This window comes from Benincasa hispida, chromosome 9, assembly GCF_009727055.1.
Source record: "Benincasa hispida cultivar B227 chromosome 9, ASM972705v1, whole genome shotgun sequence".
Classification (NCBI taxonomy): domain Eukaryota; kingdom Viridiplantae; phylum Streptophyta; class Magnoliopsida; order Cucurbitales; family Cucurbitaceae; genus Benincasa; species Benincasa hispida.
In genome coordinates this window covers 76520638-76539969 of record NC_052357.1, presented here as the reverse complement: position 1 = coordinate 76539969, position 19332 = coordinate 76520638, and the positions used below count along the sequence as shown (strand labels likewise).

The 19332-nt window shown below is 35.6% G+C and overlaps 2 protein-coding genes across 2 annotated transcripts; one reads left to right on the top strand and one right to left on the bottom strand.

Annotated features, from left to right (window-relative positions):
- Window positions 1-7027: 7027 nt before the first annotated feature.
- LOC120085495 (prolyl endopeptidase) lies at window positions 7028-12162 on the top strand. The gene is made up of 12 exons (XM_039041498.1): window positions 7028-7323; window positions 7512-7731; window positions 7840-8040; window positions 8140-8210; window positions 8497-8659; window positions 9328-9921; window positions 10119-10499; window positions 10601-10676; window positions 10749-10812; window positions 11173-11308; window positions 11584-11697; window positions 11792-12162. The coding sequence occupies exons 1-12, from the start codon at window positions 7043-7045 to the stop codon at window positions 11855-11857; spliced, it is 2367 nt and encodes a 788-aa protein (XP_038897426.1). The 5' UTR covers window positions 7028-7042; the 3' UTR covers window positions 11858-12162.
- Window positions 12163-12348: 186 nt separating this feature from the next.
- Window positions 12349-18880, bottom strand: LOC120085496 (tRNA pseudouridine synthase Pus10). The gene is made up of 15 exons (XM_039041499.1): window positions 18460-18880; window positions 16992-17305; window positions 16235-16355; window positions 15958-16078; window positions 14746-14846; window positions 14287-14358; window positions 14125-14193; window positions 13955-14035; window positions 13757-13876; window positions 13601-13675; window positions 13393-13473; window positions 13148-13221; window positions 12995-13055; window positions 12861-12916; window positions 12349-12749 (listed from the first exon to the last, which is right to left on the bottom strand). The coding sequence occupies exons 1-15, from the start codon at window positions 18616-18618 to the stop codon at window positions 12665-12667; spliced, it is 1590 nt and encodes a 529-aa protein (XP_038897427.1). The 5' UTR covers window positions 18619-18880; the 3' UTR covers window positions 12349-12664.
- Window positions 18881-19332: the final 452 nt, after the last annotated feature.

The following is a 19332-nucleotide window of genomic DNA, read 5'->3' as shown; positions in this document are numbered from 1 at the left end:
CGCGTTGCGTTCGTGCTATTGGACGCTTTGCTAATTGATCGAGGAAATACTAGAAGAAAGGGTTTTTCAAAGGTATATTTACTCGATCCTCTGTTTTTAACCTTGAAGCATGTTGTAATTTTATCTTTGATGCATAACTGTCCCGTTTGATTGTAAATGTTCTTGTTCTTTCACAATGGGATTTGGAACGATCTGCTTCCGCTCATTGGTTCTCTAGATTTAGAGTTCCTTCAATTGGTATCAGAGCCAGGTTGTTTTGATATTCCAAATTCCATTGATGTATTGAATTAAATTTACAGTCATGGTGGGTTTTATGTTTCTACAATGCATTTAAGGGTTAAGTGTGGTTGTTGATTGTGAATTGATAGATGTTTTGGGATGATTGCCTCTATTTTAATGCTTTCTTTTACATTTCAAAGTTAGTTTGTAAGGGACCCTACGTTTTTGGGCATAATTAACTTGCTATCGAGTTTGTATTTAAGTTTTTAGTTTGTTTAAGTCGTTCGTGATGAATCTTCAATGCATGGAGATGCTGTTCACTTCGAGGATGAAGACCAAAGGTTGGTCGCATTGTGTAGCCCAAGCTAAATGATCATTTAGATTTGGCTATGCGATCGTGTAGAAAAGTTCTACTCGATCGTGTAGTATTTACTAAACGATCGCATGGCTGATGCTACGCGATCGAAGTAAAGAGTTTACTCGATCGTGTTGCGTTGACTACTCGATCGTGTAAATGCTCGGGGTAAATGATCGTTGTGTATATGATATTCGATGCATGACAAGGCGCGCGCACTAAACGATCGAGTAGGCCAACATACTCATTGCATAGTCATTGGCTACTCGATCCTCGGTATAAGATACTCGACACTTGCTCCTCGATCGTTAAGATGATCATGCTTCATCGCATAGTTGTCGTCTACTCGATCATTTAGGCATGCGTTGCTCGATGTGCGCTGCTCAATCGCGTGACCTTCATGCTTCATCACATAGTCAAAGGCACTCGATCCATGCTATACGATCGTTTATACTCGATCAACGTTACTCAAAGATCACGAGAAGCTGTTACACGATCAAGGATCGAGGCTTCGCCTGGGCAGTTCAAGACCCGGTTCGCCTGTTTGAACCGATTGACTCGATGCTTTATGTAATAGATAACTTGTATTTCCCTTTTTTTTAGTCTAATTGTCCTGATCCATCAATTTTTAATGAATGTACATGTGATGTATGTTTAATTATATGTCATAATGTATGTCATATAGTTTTGAAATTCACCATAGGTTATGCACTTATTCATGCATCATCTTCATATTATAAGAGTTATAATATAGTAGTTTGCATGATTAAATTACCTTAAAGCATCTTCATGTATCATATAATATAAGAGTTATAATATATGCATGAATTAAGCATATTCATGCATCATCTTTATATTATAAGTGTTATAGTATAAGGGTGTATGAGAGCATGTATGCTTAGTTCATTACAAGTTATATAAGAGTTATATATAGTAATGAATGAACATTGCATAAAACATGACACTTAGGTTAATTTATAAAAGTTATAAATACCTAGTCTAGCTTAGCAATGTAGTTGGTTTTAGTTGTTTCCTTTTTTGTAAGAGTTATAATTAATGAAATTAGAACTAAAATCAATAAGAAAGACATGCATGCAAACTTAGGCTTTAATCATTTTTTAAAAGAGTTTTAAAATTTGATTGAAATAGACCTAAGATCACGGTTCTAATGAGATTGGATATCTAAGTTTATTCTTTTAATTCGGTTTAATAAGATTAAATTGAATAATAAAAGATTAAATATGTACCAAATCTATCTATAAGGGATCTTTTGTCTAAGGCGGGTTCTGGCTAGACTGAGGTATTTAAGCTGACAGAAACGGAACACCCCTACCTAGGAACCTACCTAAAAAGGTGAATTAGATAAATTTGTTGCATGTATGCAATTCTGATGATAGGTTGTTAAAGAGTTTAATGAGATTTGAATCAAACTTGTTTAATTGTCAAAAGCAATAGTAACTTTTAGCAAATTAAACATCCACTTAATTAAAATCAGTAACCGAATTTACTAAGTTAATGAATCCCTAGGTAGAACATTTAGTGGGAGGTACTTGGGATATATGATACTTCACTTAAACCTCTACATGTTTCTCTCTAAAAGTTCACACCGTGAGATTTATCCTCGACCTCAAGGCACCCTGGGAGTGTCCCTCTAAAGGATGGTGTTTGGGTAGGTCAATACCAAGGTGAACGGAGAGAATGTTCATAGTAAGTGGGAACGGGACGTGTGACAACATATCCCACGGTCTCTCTTATTAGGTTGGTTAACGTTTTTGTGCATTGCCTCAAGGCACCCTGGGAGTGTCCCCCTAAAGGATGGTTGTATTTGCACAACTCTTTATTTAATCTTTTGAAAATGATAGGGTTTCTTTAGTCTTTTGTCTTAATCTGCTTTTTCCCTACTGTAGGTGCATTGGGGCAGAATTAGGGCCTAAAATGAGGGGTTACACTTACGCGAAATTGTTGAGGTTGTTAACAACTTTTGGACCGAATAATGGTGACTGTTAGAGTTAGTTACAAGGAGTTGTTTTTGTCTAATGTCACATCCTAGTGAAGAGGCACTTGATCACCCCAACGGTGATTTTTGTCTTGCTTCACCGGGACATCATTGCAAAATAGATGTCACTTAGGGTACAATAGAACTATTTTGCTAAAACCTAAAACCAGTGTTAAAAGTGTTAATGCAAGTAGACACATTAAGTTTGTTCTTGTTTTCGAAAACTTTAAAACATGGCAGCTCTTTTAGCTGCCGATAAACTGACTGGCGAAGACTACGCTAGTTGGAAGAACACGATAAACACAATAATAATCATCGATGACCTCAGGTTCGTCCTTATGGAGGAGTGTCTTCCTATTCCACCTCAAAACGCCACTCAAAATGTTTGAGAGGCGTATGAGAAGCTGAACGAGAAGCCTCGAGCATATATCTTGGCCAGCCTGAACGACATCTTGGCCAAGAAGAATGAGCCCATGATCACTACACGTGAGATCTTAAAGTCTCCGGGGGGAATGTTCGAACAACCGTCCGCACAACTCAGCCATTATGCTCTAAAGTTCATCTTCAACTCCAAAATGAATGAGGAAACCGCTGTTCGTAAACATGTTCTGAACATGATGGTCCACTTTAACGTGACGAAGATGAACGGGTCTTGCATTGATGAGGTCAATCAGGTTAGCATAATTCTGGAGACGTTGACAGAAAGCTTCCTCCATTTTGTTAGCAACGCTGTTCTGAACAGGGTTTGACTACACCCTTACAACTCTCCTCAACGAGTTGCATACATTTTAATCCTTGCTGAAAAGTAAGGAGAAAAAAGTTGATGAAGAAAATGTTGCTTCATCATCTATAAAGTTCCATAAAGGTTTGACCTCAAGAACTAAGTCTGCACCTTTTTCTTCCAACACTGGAAAATGGAAGAATAATAAGGGTAGTAAGGGGAAAGGGAAAACGCTGTTAACCCACAACCTGCGCTCTGCTGGGGGTAGTGACCAAGTTCCAGTTGACAAAAGGAAAGTGTTTCTATTTCAACCAAGATGGGCACTGAAAGCGGAGTCTGCACAAGATAATTTAAAGGAGAAGAAGAAGAAAAACAAGGTAAATATGATTTACTGGTTTTTGGAGACTTGTTTAGTGGAGAATGATGATCTGCCTGTGATTGAATAGACTCTAGGGCCATTGAACCATGTTTTGTTCTTCATTTCAGGGGACTAGATCCTGGCGGCAGCTTGAGGCTGGTGAGATGACGATGCGAGTTGGCATCGGGCACGTCGTCTCAGCTGTGGCAGCGAGAGACCTCCGATTGACTTTATAGAATAGGTTTACCATTTTGAATGATGTATACGTTGTTCCCGAATTAAAGAGGAACTTAATTTCTGTAAAGTCATTACTTGAATGTAAATACACCTTGATTTTTTTTTAAATTTAATATCAAATATTAAATTAGTTTATCAACAATTCCATTACCATGAATCCCCATTCATGAAATTAATATTTAAATCATATTTAAATATTCATTGATTCTCCAATTTCGTATAACTCCATAATTAAACGTGCAATTATATCACACATAATTACTAATTCCCTAAATTCAAATTAACTTATCACGTCCTTCTAAGACTTGTTCCATTTGTGAGCTAGTAGGAGGACCTAATGGACCTACAGATCATGGGCTCTTTACGATCTGAGATTAATTGGCTAAACTTTTTACACCAAATTAACTCCTATTTGTTAACTATCGGGTCACTCCATTAAAGCCTAATAGTTGCACTCCCCTCACTGTAGATATATTGTGTCCATTCGATATAACCATGATTAATAAGTTAACCCTTCATAGGTTGTTTGTAATAACGATTAGGTCAATAGCTATTTTACCCCCGAGATTACCTCTTATTCCTTACGTTTCATTGATCCTCTAATGAACAATTTGTTTGTGATCCAATCAACAAACTGTATCGGTTAATGAAAGGGTGGACCCCCTTGTTCAAGACTCAGAGTCATCACTTAAGGCAATAACCTCTCTACTATCCCTGAAAGCAGGTAGAAGTGAATTCCATTTTGCACCCTATGTCTCCAACTGTCTACCCAGTCTTATCCTTTAAGTGGGAGGCTTATTAAGTCAGCATTATTGAGCCAACCCTCACTTATGCAAATCTAAGGATAATCTTGAATAAACGGGAGTTCATAGTTAGCTCAAAATTAAAGTCAAGTTACCTAGGTAATTGCTATGAAATAGTCAGTCTTAAACAGTAAACATCGTTATAAAGTAAGAGTGACTTATTTCTTGGTCCGATCTTATGTAAACTCAATGCATAGGATGCCCCCACTCCTCATGTCACTACATGAACGAATCAGGATCACTTTGTTTGTAGCACTTTACAACTCATTGTAACAATTACAGAGTGGGTCGTATCCAATAGTGTTACCAGAATAAGACACTCAACCTTATTCGTATATTATAGATCGTTTTGACTATTTACTCGAACCTAATCCTCTCTTATGTCTCCACATAAAGTTCAAATACTCATGTAATAGTCATGGATTTTTTAGTTTATTGGATTTATTTCTAAAACGAAATAAGCAATTCATATATTCAATAACAACTTTATTGAATCAAAACAACTTTATCGATTTACAGAATGAGTTTATTGTTTACAAACCATGAGTGTTAGGGTATAAAACCCAACACTATGGTCATCCTATGGAATGTTAATCTCTTCAATTAACAACGTTATAATGAGCGACTAATCATTTTGCGGTCCGATCTTATACAAACTCTTTGTATATGATATTCCAACTCTCATGTCTCCACATGAACGATTAGAATCAGATCGTTTGTAACACTTTACAAGTCTTGTAACAATTGTCGTATTCATAGTGTCACGAGGAGACACCTAACCTTATTCATATACTACATATTATTTAGGTTATTACCTAAACATTATTCACTTGTATACCAACCATATACATGTTTAAGTACATAAAATAACCTTGGATCTTAGTTTATTGGATTGAGTTAATGCAATCTAAATGTTGAATAAAATAACACCATATTTTGTTGAATAAATAATTAATATACAAAATGTATAAACTATGATAACCATGAGATTTAAGGCACCAACCCCAACAAAAATAAAAATTAAAGTAAGTAGCAAAATATTATGTTATTCAAAGTTAAGGGGGTGCAACAAACACTTGATAACTTAAGAAAGAAAAAAAAGGAACAAACTTAAAAGCTTATATATTAAAATGGACATTTTAAAAGTTCAAAGATCAAAATAGCATTTAAACTTAAACCTGATTAAAGTTCATAGTTTTTTTTTTTGGACAGTCTATGGGGTGAGAGAATCAAACATTTGATTTCAAAGTTGATAGTACAAACACCGAAAAGAATTGAAGAAATCAAATCAAAATAAAAGTTTCAATTTAATTGGGTTTAGGCTTAGTTTGGGATTGTTTTAGGTTACGGTCTACATTACTTTTTGAAAAATCAGTTGTGAAAGGAACAAAAATAGTGTTTGGTAAAGTTTAGTTTTAAGTTAGAAAAACTAGTTACGGTGTTAGATAAACTAATAATAAATTGGTCTAATTTAATTATGTGAACCAAAATAGACTTATTATTTTAATTATTTTTACATTGATAATCAATTTATAGTTTATTATATAATATATATAATTTGAATTTTAACTAACTTTGTTTAATCTAAATAATTCGATATAAATTTAAGAAAAATAATTGTTATAAAAAAAGTGAACCAACTAAAATTAAAAAATATATGTGAAAAATATATTAATATAAAATAATATTATTATAATATATTTATTTAAATAATTAAAAAATTAGTATATTAAAGAAAAACTAAATCTATAAGCTATTACTATCGAATTTCATACTTTAGTTAGAAATCAAAAAGTGACTCTTTTAGATTAATTAATAATTTGATTACCAAAGCATTTAAGATTTTCTCAAATACAATCGCAAACTCAATCTCAAACACACTTTAGTTTATTCCAAGATTTAAACCGAAAATATACAATTTCGTTTTTGTTTAACATCAAAATAGAACCTTTTAACCCTCCTAATTAATCGAACCTAAAACGTAGTTTTACCATGTAAAATTTTTGTTGGTACCTAACACCAGAAAAATTTATAAACTATATCTAATAAATTTACGTAACTATTAAATGCTACTTTTATGGTCACGTATCTAACCACTGGCATATACGATATTTTATCCTTGAAGCAAGAGAATTGGGGAAAAGGAAAAGAAAAAAAAAAAAAAAGGAAAAAAAAAAGGATATTCTAAAAGCGAGGGTCTGTATCATAGGCGAAAAGTACGTGCGGAGACTATCTAGCGTTAGCAAGAAGGGGAAACTGAAGTTTGTTTGGAAATTAAAAAAAAAAAAAGTAAAAAAGAAAAAAAAGAAAAAAAAGAAAAAAAGGAGAGCGTGTCGACATAGATGTTGCCACCATGGGCTCATTCCGCTGCGCCCTTCGTTATATCCCGTTATCTCTCTCACCCTTCTTCGCGCCTCGCCTCCAACCTCTTCCTCTTCGTCTTCGTCTTCTCCAAGTTTTATCTCTCTCTGCATTTCCCTCTCTTCACCATTCTTCATCCTTCTTCAACCTCTCTCTCCGCAGGATGGGATCTCTCTCTGCCATGTTAGATCCCTTGCTCTACCCTACTGCTCGCAGGGACGACTCTGTTGTCGAGGATTATCATGGTGTTCAGATCGCCGACCCTTACCGATGGTAACCTCTCTTCAATTTCCTCTTCATTTTCTATTTGCTTTCAATCGCTGTTTTCTTCTTCATGTTTCTACTCTGCTCTTCCGTGGAGTCTTTTCGCTGTTTTGCCACTGTACTTGATTTTTTTTTTCTTTTACCATACTTCTCGCGTTCTTAGAAGTCTTATTGCATTGAGACTTGCTTCTTCGCAGGCTCGAAGATCCTGACGCTGACGAAGTGAAGGAGTTCGTGCAGAAGCAGGTGAAATTGACGGAATCGGTGCTTCAGAAGTGTGATACTAGAGAAAAGCTTCGCGCGAAGATCACTGAACTCTTTGATCATCCGCGATATGAACCACCGTTTAAGCGAGGGAATAAGTACTTCTACTTTCACAATACCGGCCTTCAAGCGCAGAGCGTTCTTTATGTTCAGGTGCGTGGACTTTTAATTCAGATTCATCTTCTTGCCGTCCGTTCTTTAGCTAGCTAATGCATGCATTGTGTGTTTTCTTTTTCTTTTCCTTCCTATACTACATTTCAGGATAGTTTGGATGGAGAGCCTGAGGTTTTGCTGGATCCTAATGCGCTAAGCGAAGACGGAACAGTCTCGTTGAGTAATCTTTCCGTCAGCAAGGATGCAAAATGCTTGGCTTATGGCCTTAGTTCAAGCGGTAGTGATTGGGTGACAATTAAGGTCATGCGAATCGATGATAAGAAAACTGAACCGGATACATTATCGTGGGTGCGTAATTGAAGTTTGTTCTTATTTTTTTTCCATTGCGTGCTGGAACAGCAGAATGAAGAGAGTAATGTGGTCCATATGTCATCTCTAATATTTCAGGTAAAGTTTTCAAGTATTAGTTGGACAGTTGACGGCAAAGGTTTTTTCTACAGCCGCTATCCTGCTCCCAAGTGAGTAACATGTAAAGTGCTACTTAGGTTTCTGGCAGGATTGTCCAATCATCGATCTTATGTTTAATTGAATTTATTGCACAACGATTCTTGTCAAGAGTTATGATACATGGATTAGTAATTAGTAAGACTGCCGATTTAGATAGAATGGAGACGCAATTTCTTTTGATGAACTAGTTCAGCAGCTAGGTAGTTTAGTCTGTAGAATCGGTTCAAACTTTTTTTTTCTTTGTATTTTTATTAATGATAATGATTATATGTTTTGGTTTTGTTGTTGGTACTGTAGAGAAGTAGGAACTTTAGATGCTGGTACTGAGACGAATGCAAATCTTTATCACGAATTATACTACCATTTCTTGGGAAGTGATCAATCTGATGATGTATTATGTTGGAGAGATCAAGACCATCCCAAATACCTCTTTTCGGCCTCTGTTACTGATGATGGGAAGGTAATAATCCCTTGTTTCATGCCTTCTGCGTTGCTGCTTATATTATGGCCTTGCTGTTCATGTCAAGCTCTCCCCATTCATACTTGGCCTTTATGTAAAAAAAAAATAAGTGTTTCTCTGATTGGTCCCCTGACTATTGATTGAACAATTTAAGTTGGCTCCTGTTATAGATTTTAACATTAAAATATTGAGATGATATTACTTTAGCCTAATCTTGTAAGTTGTATACACTATAAGCGGTCACTCTGTTAGTATGCCTCTGTTTTATTTAATTTTTTCTCAAAGAAACATCTCTCTTTTATCCTTACAGATTTACAGTTTAAAAGAAAAATGTGAAGGTTTAAACACAACTCTTTTGCCATTTAGCCATAGTTGGTATGGCATGTGGTTCGATGATATATTAAGGTTCAAGGAACTTACAATTGTTTTGTTATTGCTATGCTAGATTTATCCTATAGAACATTGTTTTAAACTCTAGAGTAGACATATATGCCATTACCACGTGAGCATAAGTTTATCATTGCTTCAGTTCAAATCTCCCCTCATGTGGTCTTTAGCTCGCAAGCTTGTGTACAATATAAATATTTCCTCACATGTTTCCTTTTTGATTGATTGTTAATTGTTATCCATTTGCATTTACATCTTTACTAATACCATTTAATTTCCAGTATGTCCTTATGGAAATTGAGGAGGGTTGTGATCCAGTCAACAAATTTTACTATTGTAACATATCAGCACTTCCTAATGGACTTGAAGGCTTCAAGGGGAAAAATGACCTGCTTCCTTTTACAAAACTTATTGACAACTTTGATGCTCAGTATCATGCCATTGCAAACGATGATACATTGTTTACCTTTATAACGAATAAAAATGCTCCAAAATATAAGCTTGTAAGGGTTGATCTGAATGATCCTACAGTATGGACAGAATTACTTCCAGAATCTGAAAAGGATGTGCTAGAATCTGCATGTGCTGTTAATGGCGACCAAATGATAGTGAGCTACTTGAGTGATGTTAAATATGTTCTGCAGATAAGGGACTTGAAGTCAGGTTCCTTGTTGCATCAGCTACCCATCGATATTGGCTCAGTTTATGGAATTTCTGCTAGGCGTGAAGATAGTCTAATTTTCATAGGGTTTACTAGCTTTCTTACACCTGGAATTATTTATCAGTGTAATTTAGAGACTGGGACTCCAGATATGAAGATATTCCGTGAAATTGTTGTTCCTGGGTTTGAGCGTTCAGAATTCAATGTTGACCAGGTAAGAGTACTTTATAAGTTGAAAATGAAAATGTAGCTAATTGTGTCATGTTTACCTTAGTTGTTTGGCCTTTTGTTTCTTTGATCAATTTAGTTCATTCATTACATTATTTCATGTAGATCCCCAGAAATTCATATTTTCCTATTCATCTTTTCTTCTTGGACTCTAGGATCTTTTATGGTTCTTCTTATGTCTAGGTTTTTGTACGTAGCAAGGATGGCACAAATATACCAATGTTCATTGTGGCTCGAAAGAATATTGTGTTGGATGGATCACACCCTTGCTTGCTATATGGGTATGGTGGATTTAACATTAACCTAACACCATATTTCAGTGTGAGTCGTACAGTACTTGCAAGGCATTTAGGTGCTGTTTTCTGCATAGCTAACATTCGTGGTGGTGGAGAATATGGGGAGGAATGGCACAAAGCAGGTTCTCTTGCAAAGAAGCAGAATTGCTTTGATGACTTCATTTCTTCTGCTGAATATCTTATTTCTGCTGGGTATACCCAGCCCAGTAAATTGTGCATTGAGGGTGGAAGCAATGGAGGGCTTCTCGTTGGAGCTTGTATTAATCAGGTGTGAAACTATTTCCAAGTCATATTTTACACACACACACATACACATATCTAATATCGAATCTAGTCTTCAACGAGGTGCTGAATATCTCTCTGTGGCAGAGACCCGATCTTTTTGGTTGTGCATTGGCTCATGTTGGTGTAATGGATATGTTGCGATTCCACAAGTTTACAATAGGTTTGTTTACACCATACAGCAACATTGATTTTCATTCATGAGTTGTGTGTTTAACCAAGTTATTGTCTTTAGGTCATGCTTGGACTTCTGATTATGGTTGTTCGGACAATGAGGAAGAGTTCAAATGGCTAATCAAGTGAGTGAAATTTTATTTTCTGCATAATGCACATACATATCATTAGTTGCTACTTGTTATTGTAGTTGAATGTCTTTAAGCTAAGAAACACTTGTTGAGTACTTGATTCGTGACAGAATCATCGATGTCTTCATTTACTTGCTTATTTGTTGTATCCTAATATGGCTTGATTATGTTTCTGTTTTCTAACCTATAAATAAAAGCATCACAAAAAGGAAGATTGCACCCACAAGTAGTAAAGTTCAATGCTTTGAGCTTGGTGGGGGAAAGATTTGAGTCTACTTTAGCTCTTATATAAGCATACCTCTTTCTTGTTTGTCATTTTATTTCTATTTTGTTATAATCCCCTTTTGTTTCTAGGTATTCCCCGCTCCACAATGTCAAGAGGCCTTGGGAGCAGCATCCTGATCGACTTTTGCAGTACCCATCAACCATGCTACTAACCGCTGATCACGATGATCGTGTTGTGCCATTGCATTCATTGAAGTTATTGGCGGTCAGTCTTTTTCTAACTAACTTTGTTTACTTCACATTCACATTCATATCTACAATTTTTTCCTGGATCATCATTGCATCAGAAACCAACTTTCATGCATCGAATTTGAAATTTTGAATGCTTTCTGTCTCCTTTTTACATTATTTTTGTTTGAATTGGCCATCATATAATGAATTAGGATTAAACTTCACATTTCATGTATAAATTTTAGTATTCAGTTTTGTTCAAATTTAGTCTTTCATTTCATTTCCTTCTTATTATCGGTATATTTTCAGACAATGCAATATATTCTATGCACGAGTTTGGAGAAAAGCCCTCAAACCAACCCTATAATTGGTCGCATTGAATGCAAGGCGGGCCATGGAGCCGGCCGTCCTACCCAGAAAATGGTAAAAATCTTAAATCATTTCTTTTTCCTTTTTGAGTAAAGATTGACTTGCATACATTTTGAAATATCTGGTCTCATTTTCGTTAAATTTACAGATTGATGAAGCATCAGATCGTTACGCGTTCATGGCGAAGATGTTGGCAGCAGCGTGGATTGATTAGATTATTAGTATTAGATACAACAATCAGATAATTTTATCAAACCATCTTAGATCTGTCTAAGCTTTCCTATGATTTATTTGTAACTCTAGCGTAATAAGCTCTACTTAGTTACCGTTTTATAATTTTACTTTATTTGAGCGGGCCATGTTAGTGGTTTTCCGCCAAGTCCTAAAAAGAAACAAAAAGAATTTCCAACACACTTTCTGTGTTTAGTCTTAAGAAACTAGGGAGAATTATCGCTGGATAAATCAGCTATGTAGCCAAATATGCGTCAACTACATAAACCGTCCCATCTTGGAGCCAAACTATATTTTAGAAGAAAACTAATATATATTCGAAGTTAAGGATTACGTTTTATGAGAAAATACTTTATTAATTTAAAATTTAGTTAAATATATTATCTCAAATGTAAATAAAGATTATTTGTTATTTTAGCAACCACTTTTATGGACCACAAAATAATTAAAAAGAAGACGGTGAACTCTACAAAAGAAAAGAAACCATAAAACTAGTCTTTAAAAAACAAAAGATATACAAACTAACCTCAATGACAATACATTGCCATTGAAAACAAAATGTATAACCTTCTCCCCTCTATAACTTAAATTCAGTAGGACCTCCAACAATGATGTTCAACGAAAATGGAAAAAAAAAAAAGTTTAGGTTCTTAAAAAGAAATCAAAATTTTAAATTACCAAATTGATGGACGGGGAAGAAGGCATGTGAGCATGTGAGCATTTGAGCACCAAAATTGGAGTGATGAAACGAATACAATCTGGAAATCATCCTCCTACTAAATGAATCTGTTTATTCAGCAAAATGGTAGTCCATCTTTATATCCGTAACGTCAAGTTGCAGAATCTCTGCTCTGCAACTAAGAATGGATCCTATACTGTAATAGAAAGCAAATCCGAAATAGATGTCAAGACAAATTAGGACTCAATACGGTGGTTGTCAAGAGTAAGTTCCAATATGACGTTCGGCGAATAAGTGTTTCTCGTACCTGGGATGTGTGCGACCAAGATCCCCATGGACAAATTCTTTAATGTATGTTCCAGCCTATGTTACACACAAAAGTTAGTTTTCACTATTTTAAAAGTTTGTTATACATCTGATTCAACGCATAATTATCTATACCTGAGTACACAAATGAAGGAGATAATACTGAGAACTTTCGGCAACCTTCTCAATCTTCATCCTAAAATGAAGTAAGAGAACTTCGTTAGTGACCCTCACTGGAAAGCATGAGTGGATTATAGCATTACTGTAAAATTGGAAAAGGGCTCTAACCAGTGGATGATCTTTTCACGTTCTAATGGACTACGGCGATGAAGCACTCTTATTGGAGTTCTCTGCAAAATTTTCTGCACAAGAAGATAATTTCATAAGCATAGTTCGGTATGAAAAGACCTATATGGTTCCCAGATAGCTCACTGAAGATACTTGTGAAAATCTCAAACAAGGATCCAGGTTTATATATAACGCATTAATAATGAGCTACAAAATAAGAGCATCAAGCTTGCCGAACTCCTCACCAAATCTTTGAGTGATGATATTGATAATAAATCGTCATCCTCAAGTGGGCGAGAGGTCCACACAAGTGCAGCATATTGCTTCTGCATGATTTAGAGAGTCACAAATACAGAAAGCAAACCTTTTATTCCACCGTCCATAAGCATAAGCCTCGTTCCATTTAATTGAAAAAGACACTGAAATTGTAATAAACAAAATCATAGAGAAAACCTGCTTCTCTGCTTCTCCTTCTTGAACAAGGGCCCAACCCTCGCTGCCTACAACTTTCAGATTTCTTACACCAACCTGAAATAATAATTTGATTGGCATAAAGTTTGTAGTTATTTTAATCAAGGGAAGAAGAACACAACATGAACAGTGTGTTACCAATTTATTTTCTGAGCTATTTATCTTCGACTGTATTTCATTTATAATCATCTCAGATGGGAGAAGACGTGCATTCTGTATCTCAACCAAGAATGGTCTACCTGAACCCAACATTCGAACCTGACAAGAAAATTAAATCTTAATTGAAAAGTACTGAGCATCCCCTTTGTCACTTAAGTGAAATAAGATTTTCAGTACATCGAGATCCTCTCTACCAGCAGCATGGAACTTGTAATTATCACCTCGACAGAGGGGAAGAATATTGTTGCCAATAATTTCCTGCAGATACCCATGATACTGTCAACTTTTTCTAGCCCAATGAGCAGTTGAATAATGGAACAGTCAGCCACCAAGAAAATAATCACTACCTCGACAGATGCTTCTCCCATTCTCTCTTCACCAATTACCCACCGTGTTTGACTCACATTTCTTGAATACTACAATAAAAGTAAATAATCCAGGGGGTTATGAGTCAGAGTACTCAACCAAGTCTTCCTGGAGGAAAAAGTGAAAAGTGGGAAGTGTCTTACCTTGATGTATCTGCCAACCAAGTATATTGAAGTTCTATAACAAATTAGAGCCAAATGGCATGGTTCTTTGATCTATGTAGAATTGATATGGGACGAGAGACAGAGAGCAACACTATTAGTAACCAATAAAAAATGTAACAAAGATCTGAATGCGAAGGATCAAATGACTACGAACAACTTAGAGTTGATCTTTTGAGTCCCTTAAACCGAGAATAGAAAATGATAAAAAGAAAAAGATACACCATCCTTTTCTTCATCACGAGCCAGTAGTTTATTGACTTTAAATCCTTTAACCAAATCATGCCGTATACTTTCCGTGATTTTTTTCCCAATATACACTTCCAATGATATAAAATGGCAAAGGTCATGATTTTTTTAATATCTTGAAGGACATACAGACCAAAGCTCAGTCAGTGACATCATCTTTTTAATCCTTTAAATATTATAAAACAAACTTACCGTTTCTTGAGGAAATTCAACTTCTTGTGAAGGATTGAAACAGTCATCAGCGACAGAATTGGCATCACAGTTTGAAATATCTGAGGGTTCATCGTTGCCAGCTGCAATAGAATCATCAATAGTTTCTGAGCTACAATCACTGGCCTCAACAGCCATCTAAGGAAACTTTTTAATTTTTGGAAACTACTTGTCAAAGGTAACTGATTTAAAATTAATACGTGTAAACAATACAAATCAATTCCCTACTCTGAGTTCCTAAAGGTAAAGCCGTAAAGGAACTGATTGCAACAACCCTATAGGGTTTAGGAAGTAGAAATAACAAGACTTCAAAGAGAAAAGAAGAGAACATATGAAATCGAATTGGACTCCCCTGTACAACTTTGTGCAAACATAAGACATTTTTAACTATAATAGTTACTTTGGAGAAAAATGTCCAACACCAAATGACTAATGAAAGAAAGCAAAAGTACTAACTTCTTCCACAAGTTAAGGAAAGGCTTTCTTTCAAACCTCGTGCTTCCTCTGAGGAGTTAGTCTGGTTAATGACACTAACATTGAAACTGAAGCTGTCAAGTTTTGGAAGTTGTTTTTCTCATTTTTTTTTTCACTGCAATAGTTGCTTTAGCAAAATAAAAAATAAAAAAAGGCTTGAAAGGCCCGTTGTTGAACTCCAAAGAGAAATTTCTTATATTCTTTACTCCTGATCTTTCTTGGGATCCAATTTCTTTCTATCACAAACAGAATTTGGCCTGAAAGGCTCATCAAAGAAGTTTTTTACGGAGCTAAAAAAATTTAGGTTCCAATAAATCACAAGATCCTGATGATTGGAGAGCAAAGTTCTTCACAAATGAGTTCACATACTCAGAAATTACGATGAAAATATGGGCATGCTTCAAGTGACCCTTTCTTTGATCACAATATTGTTTCAAAGGACCTTTTCTATATGTCTGAGTGTGATTTAAGTAAATGGACTACGACTACTACTATGTTTCTCAAATCTCTTGCACTTTCTAATTAAGTTATATAGTATCGCAATAGGTTTTGATATGAATTTAAAGTTCACGTACTTCCAAACATATAGATAATTTGAACTTGGCATCCAATAAAGTTGATGAGAATGAAAAAAATTATGGCAGTAATAGATAACTTCTCCTTACTCAATCTATACAGAAGAGTACTGATAATTTGATAACGAAAGATCAATTAACTTACTGATTTTTCTCATCTTGCAGCCATTCTGGTTTCTTTTGATGGAATTACCATTGCTTTTTGAAGCTTTAGGATGACTATAAGTTAAGCGGATGCGCAAGCCACTTGAACTAGATTTGCAATCCTGCATAACTTCATGGAAAAATATTAATGAATGAACTTTTCCCTTCAAATACCCAAATAATAATATCCTCTTTATGATGGAAGGCTCGCTGGCATCACTTCCTATAAGATAAACACTTGTCTTCAGTAAACAATGGAGAGATGCAGCTGCACTCACCAGTAAAGTTTCAAGAGGCTTTGTTATACAGATTTTTAAGGCATCCTTCGCTGAAAGACATATAGGAGGAGGCTTGCCCTGAAACCATTGTTCAGACCCATATTTTCTTTTCAAATACAGCCTGCAATGCAGGAATTAAAATAATAACTGCAAAATGAATTGACACATTAAAATGGACTATTGAACATCCAACATCAGCAACACTTGCCAGCACCAACGAGAGAGGTTTTAAGAGGATCAACTTCTTCAGTCATGTCTCATATGAAATCACCCAATAACAATAACTTTCGAAAGGTTATGTGTTTTAGAACTTATACGATACCCATTTATTTCTGCTAATCTTATACTTGTACTTTCTGTTTTTAAAAAGGCTTCCAAGAGATCGGCCACATTTAAGACCTAAAAAAAATATGTATCCAATGTTTTGTTTCTAAAATCACTTGCTAGATAATTCTCTAATCATGAACATGTTTTTCACTCTCTAGACAATTTTTTTCATTAACCTTTGCTCTTACTTTCTCTCAGTAATTTGTTTCTGCAATCTCTTCCCACACGTCTCTGGTTAATCTCTTTGTACGCACTTTCTCTCATCCCACTCTCCTAATGTATTAATATTAGCACAAAGCTTCATGAAAAGTTAACTAGAGTTTCTGTTTAGAATACAAAAACCATAAACAAAAATGAATACCAACGAAATTTATATTATTATTTAAAACACACACACACACACAAAAATATGTAACCAAGAGATTCCTACCATACACGCTTCTCATTCTCCAGAATGATCGAAGGAACTGACACCTCAAGAGAAAAGCTATCAATCTGATGGCCCTCTTTCTTTACCATCTCGGAAATCGAGACAGCTAAATCATCAGCTCCTTTAAATTTTATGTAGTTGCCTTTGTCATCAATGTAACTGAACTGTAAAACACCTAAACATAGTGAGCAAGTGCTTCTATCATTGTCAGCGTCAATTGCCTCCTTATCAGAACCTAAGATTGGTACTGACAGTGAAAAGGAATAATTGTGCCTTTCAATGCCAGATAGACGAATGATGCAGGGGATGCATACCTGCAAGGAAGGTAATGATCAAACATCATCTGGCTATCCCGAACAGTACCATTGATGCAATTCCAATACATGCCAATATTATTGCTTGAAACAATATAAACATGCCAATATAAAAGCAAAAACACCGCCAAATGCATCCTAGAAAATAATAGATGCTGATCAGCTGCAGGCCATTATTAGGCACCAACAAAATAAAATAAAGTTATTAAAAAGGAAAAAAAGAAAAAGAATGCTGCTGCCGATCTACTTCTTTTTTCCTCATCATCTTCATCTTACTTCTTCTTCTTCTTCTTCTTCTTCTTCTTCTTCTTCTTCTTATTATTATTATTAGAACTTGTAAAACTGCATATAGGTAAATGGGAAGCGAAAGTATATATAAAACCGGAGCCTTAAAAAGCTAGAAAATCAACTTGCACGCATTTACTGTATAAATAGAAAAAACAGAACACAGAAATCTGAAATTTGGAAACATAAAAGACGACTAATCTTGTTAAAGATGCCACAATAATAAATAGCCCTAACTCGGTGAGGTAAAAAATCAAGAACAACGATCGAATAAAAGAGCACATTCAACACAAAGGCAATTTCCTCCAACTACAGGCTATCAAGATATAAGGTAAAGGTAATGATCGTCATATTAATCGCCTTCCTATCGTCAGTTATTCCGCTATAAAATCCTAGGTTCAAGTGAGGAAAAAATTGAGGTTGGCGATCGAATGAAATAGCACATTCAGGAATTTCCTCCAAATTACAATCTGTCAATTTATGAAGCGAAAGTTAAATCGATCGCATTTCCTAATTAACTATGAAATTTTTAGGTTGCGATGAAAAATTAAGAATAGCGACTGAATATAGAAGCACATTGAAAGTTCAAACGCAACCAGAAACTTCCTCCAAACTGCAAGTTATCAAGTTATGAAGTGATCGTTTCGTCGATAACATTCCTAACGACGGTTATTCTTAGCTCTGGAGATTTTAGGTTGAAGAGAATGAAAAATCAAGGATATCGACAAAATAAACAAGCACATTCAAACACGACTAGAATTAGCTCGAAACTGCAAACTAAGATGATATGAAGTGAGAGTAATTGATCGCATTCGTAACGACGGCAATCTAGAGTACGAAATCGAAGGTTCAGAGACAAGAAAACGTACACCAATCGACAACAGGTCTATCGTGGCGTGAGAAGGCATCTGCGGGAGGGCATGGTTAAGCAGTTGCGGTTCATCATTGGGAGAAATGGCTTCTTGAGTGGCGGAAGTAAGTGGTGTGGCCTCAGGATCAGCTTGAACTACGTCCTGTTCGTTGGCCATAGAAGAACTCCAGAAAGCAACTCTGTGCAGAGAGAGAGAGAGAGAGAGAGAGAATCGTCCGCCGAAGTTTTAGTTTAGTAAGCTTTCAGTTCATTAGCGGCAAGGGAAGGGAAGGGAAGTTTATATGTAGTTTTTACTTTGCACGTTCGGTACGCAGTAGCCAGTACGCTTCATTCTCGATCGTTAGATCACTTCCATCTCGTACTCGGCTACTCCGTGACATCGAGAGAAGAGAGTTGAAGAATGACTATTTAAGGATTTTTGGGATGAATTTTCCCTAGTATTTTTTGCTGTTATATTGGGTATAATCACCCCTCATTTTATATACAGTGGAGTGGCCCTCTGTTGTGGGCACAAAATAATACAAGAGAAAATAATAGAATTGGTACAGATGACATACGCCCTTTGAAAGAGTTGAAATACAACCAATTTATAAGATATTTGGTGATTCATCTTTTTGGACATTCTTCCTCTTTTCCTTCATGGCGTGGTTTTCTTTGTTTTTTCGTTTTTACGCAAGCACAAGGATCATCTAAGCATTCAAATTAACTAATTTTAGAATAATAGAAAGCATGTTTTTTAGAAACAAGTGAGTTTCAAAGCTCCCTGCTATCTTCTCCAAATCTTGTTGTAGATCACCTCAAGATCTTCCCTATTATTCTTTTGGTGCTCTACGTTGAGTTGTGGGACTCAAAACAAACTTGAATCAAGGGT

Excerpts from the sequence above, each read along its gene's own strand:
- LOC120085495 (XM_039041498.1), top strand. The coding sequence starts at position 7,043 with ATGGGCTCATTCCGCTGCGCCCTTCGTTATATCCCGTTATCTCTCTCA. Across the intron at positions 8,041-8,139 it reads AACCGGATACATTATCGTGG|GTAAAGTTTTCAAGTATTAG; the intron begins GTGCGTAATTGA and ends CTAATATTTCAG. Across the intron at positions 11,309-11,583 it reads ATTCATTGAAGTTATTGGCG|ACAATGCAATATATTCTATG; the intron begins GTCAGTCTTTTT and ends GTATATTTTCAG.
- LOC120085496 (XM_039041499.1), bottom strand. The coding sequence starts at position 18,618 with ATGGCCAACGAACAGGACGTAGTTCAAGCTGATCCTGAGGCCACACCA. Across the intron at positions 14,194-14,286 it reads TGGTTGGCAGATACATCAAG|TATTCAAGAAATGTGAGTCA; the intron begins GTAAGACACTTC and ends CTTTTATTGTAG. Across the intron at positions 13,056-13,147 it reads CGTGAAAAGATCATCCACTG|GATGAAGATTGAGAAGGTTG; the intron begins GTTAGAGCCCTT and ends ACTTCATTTTAG.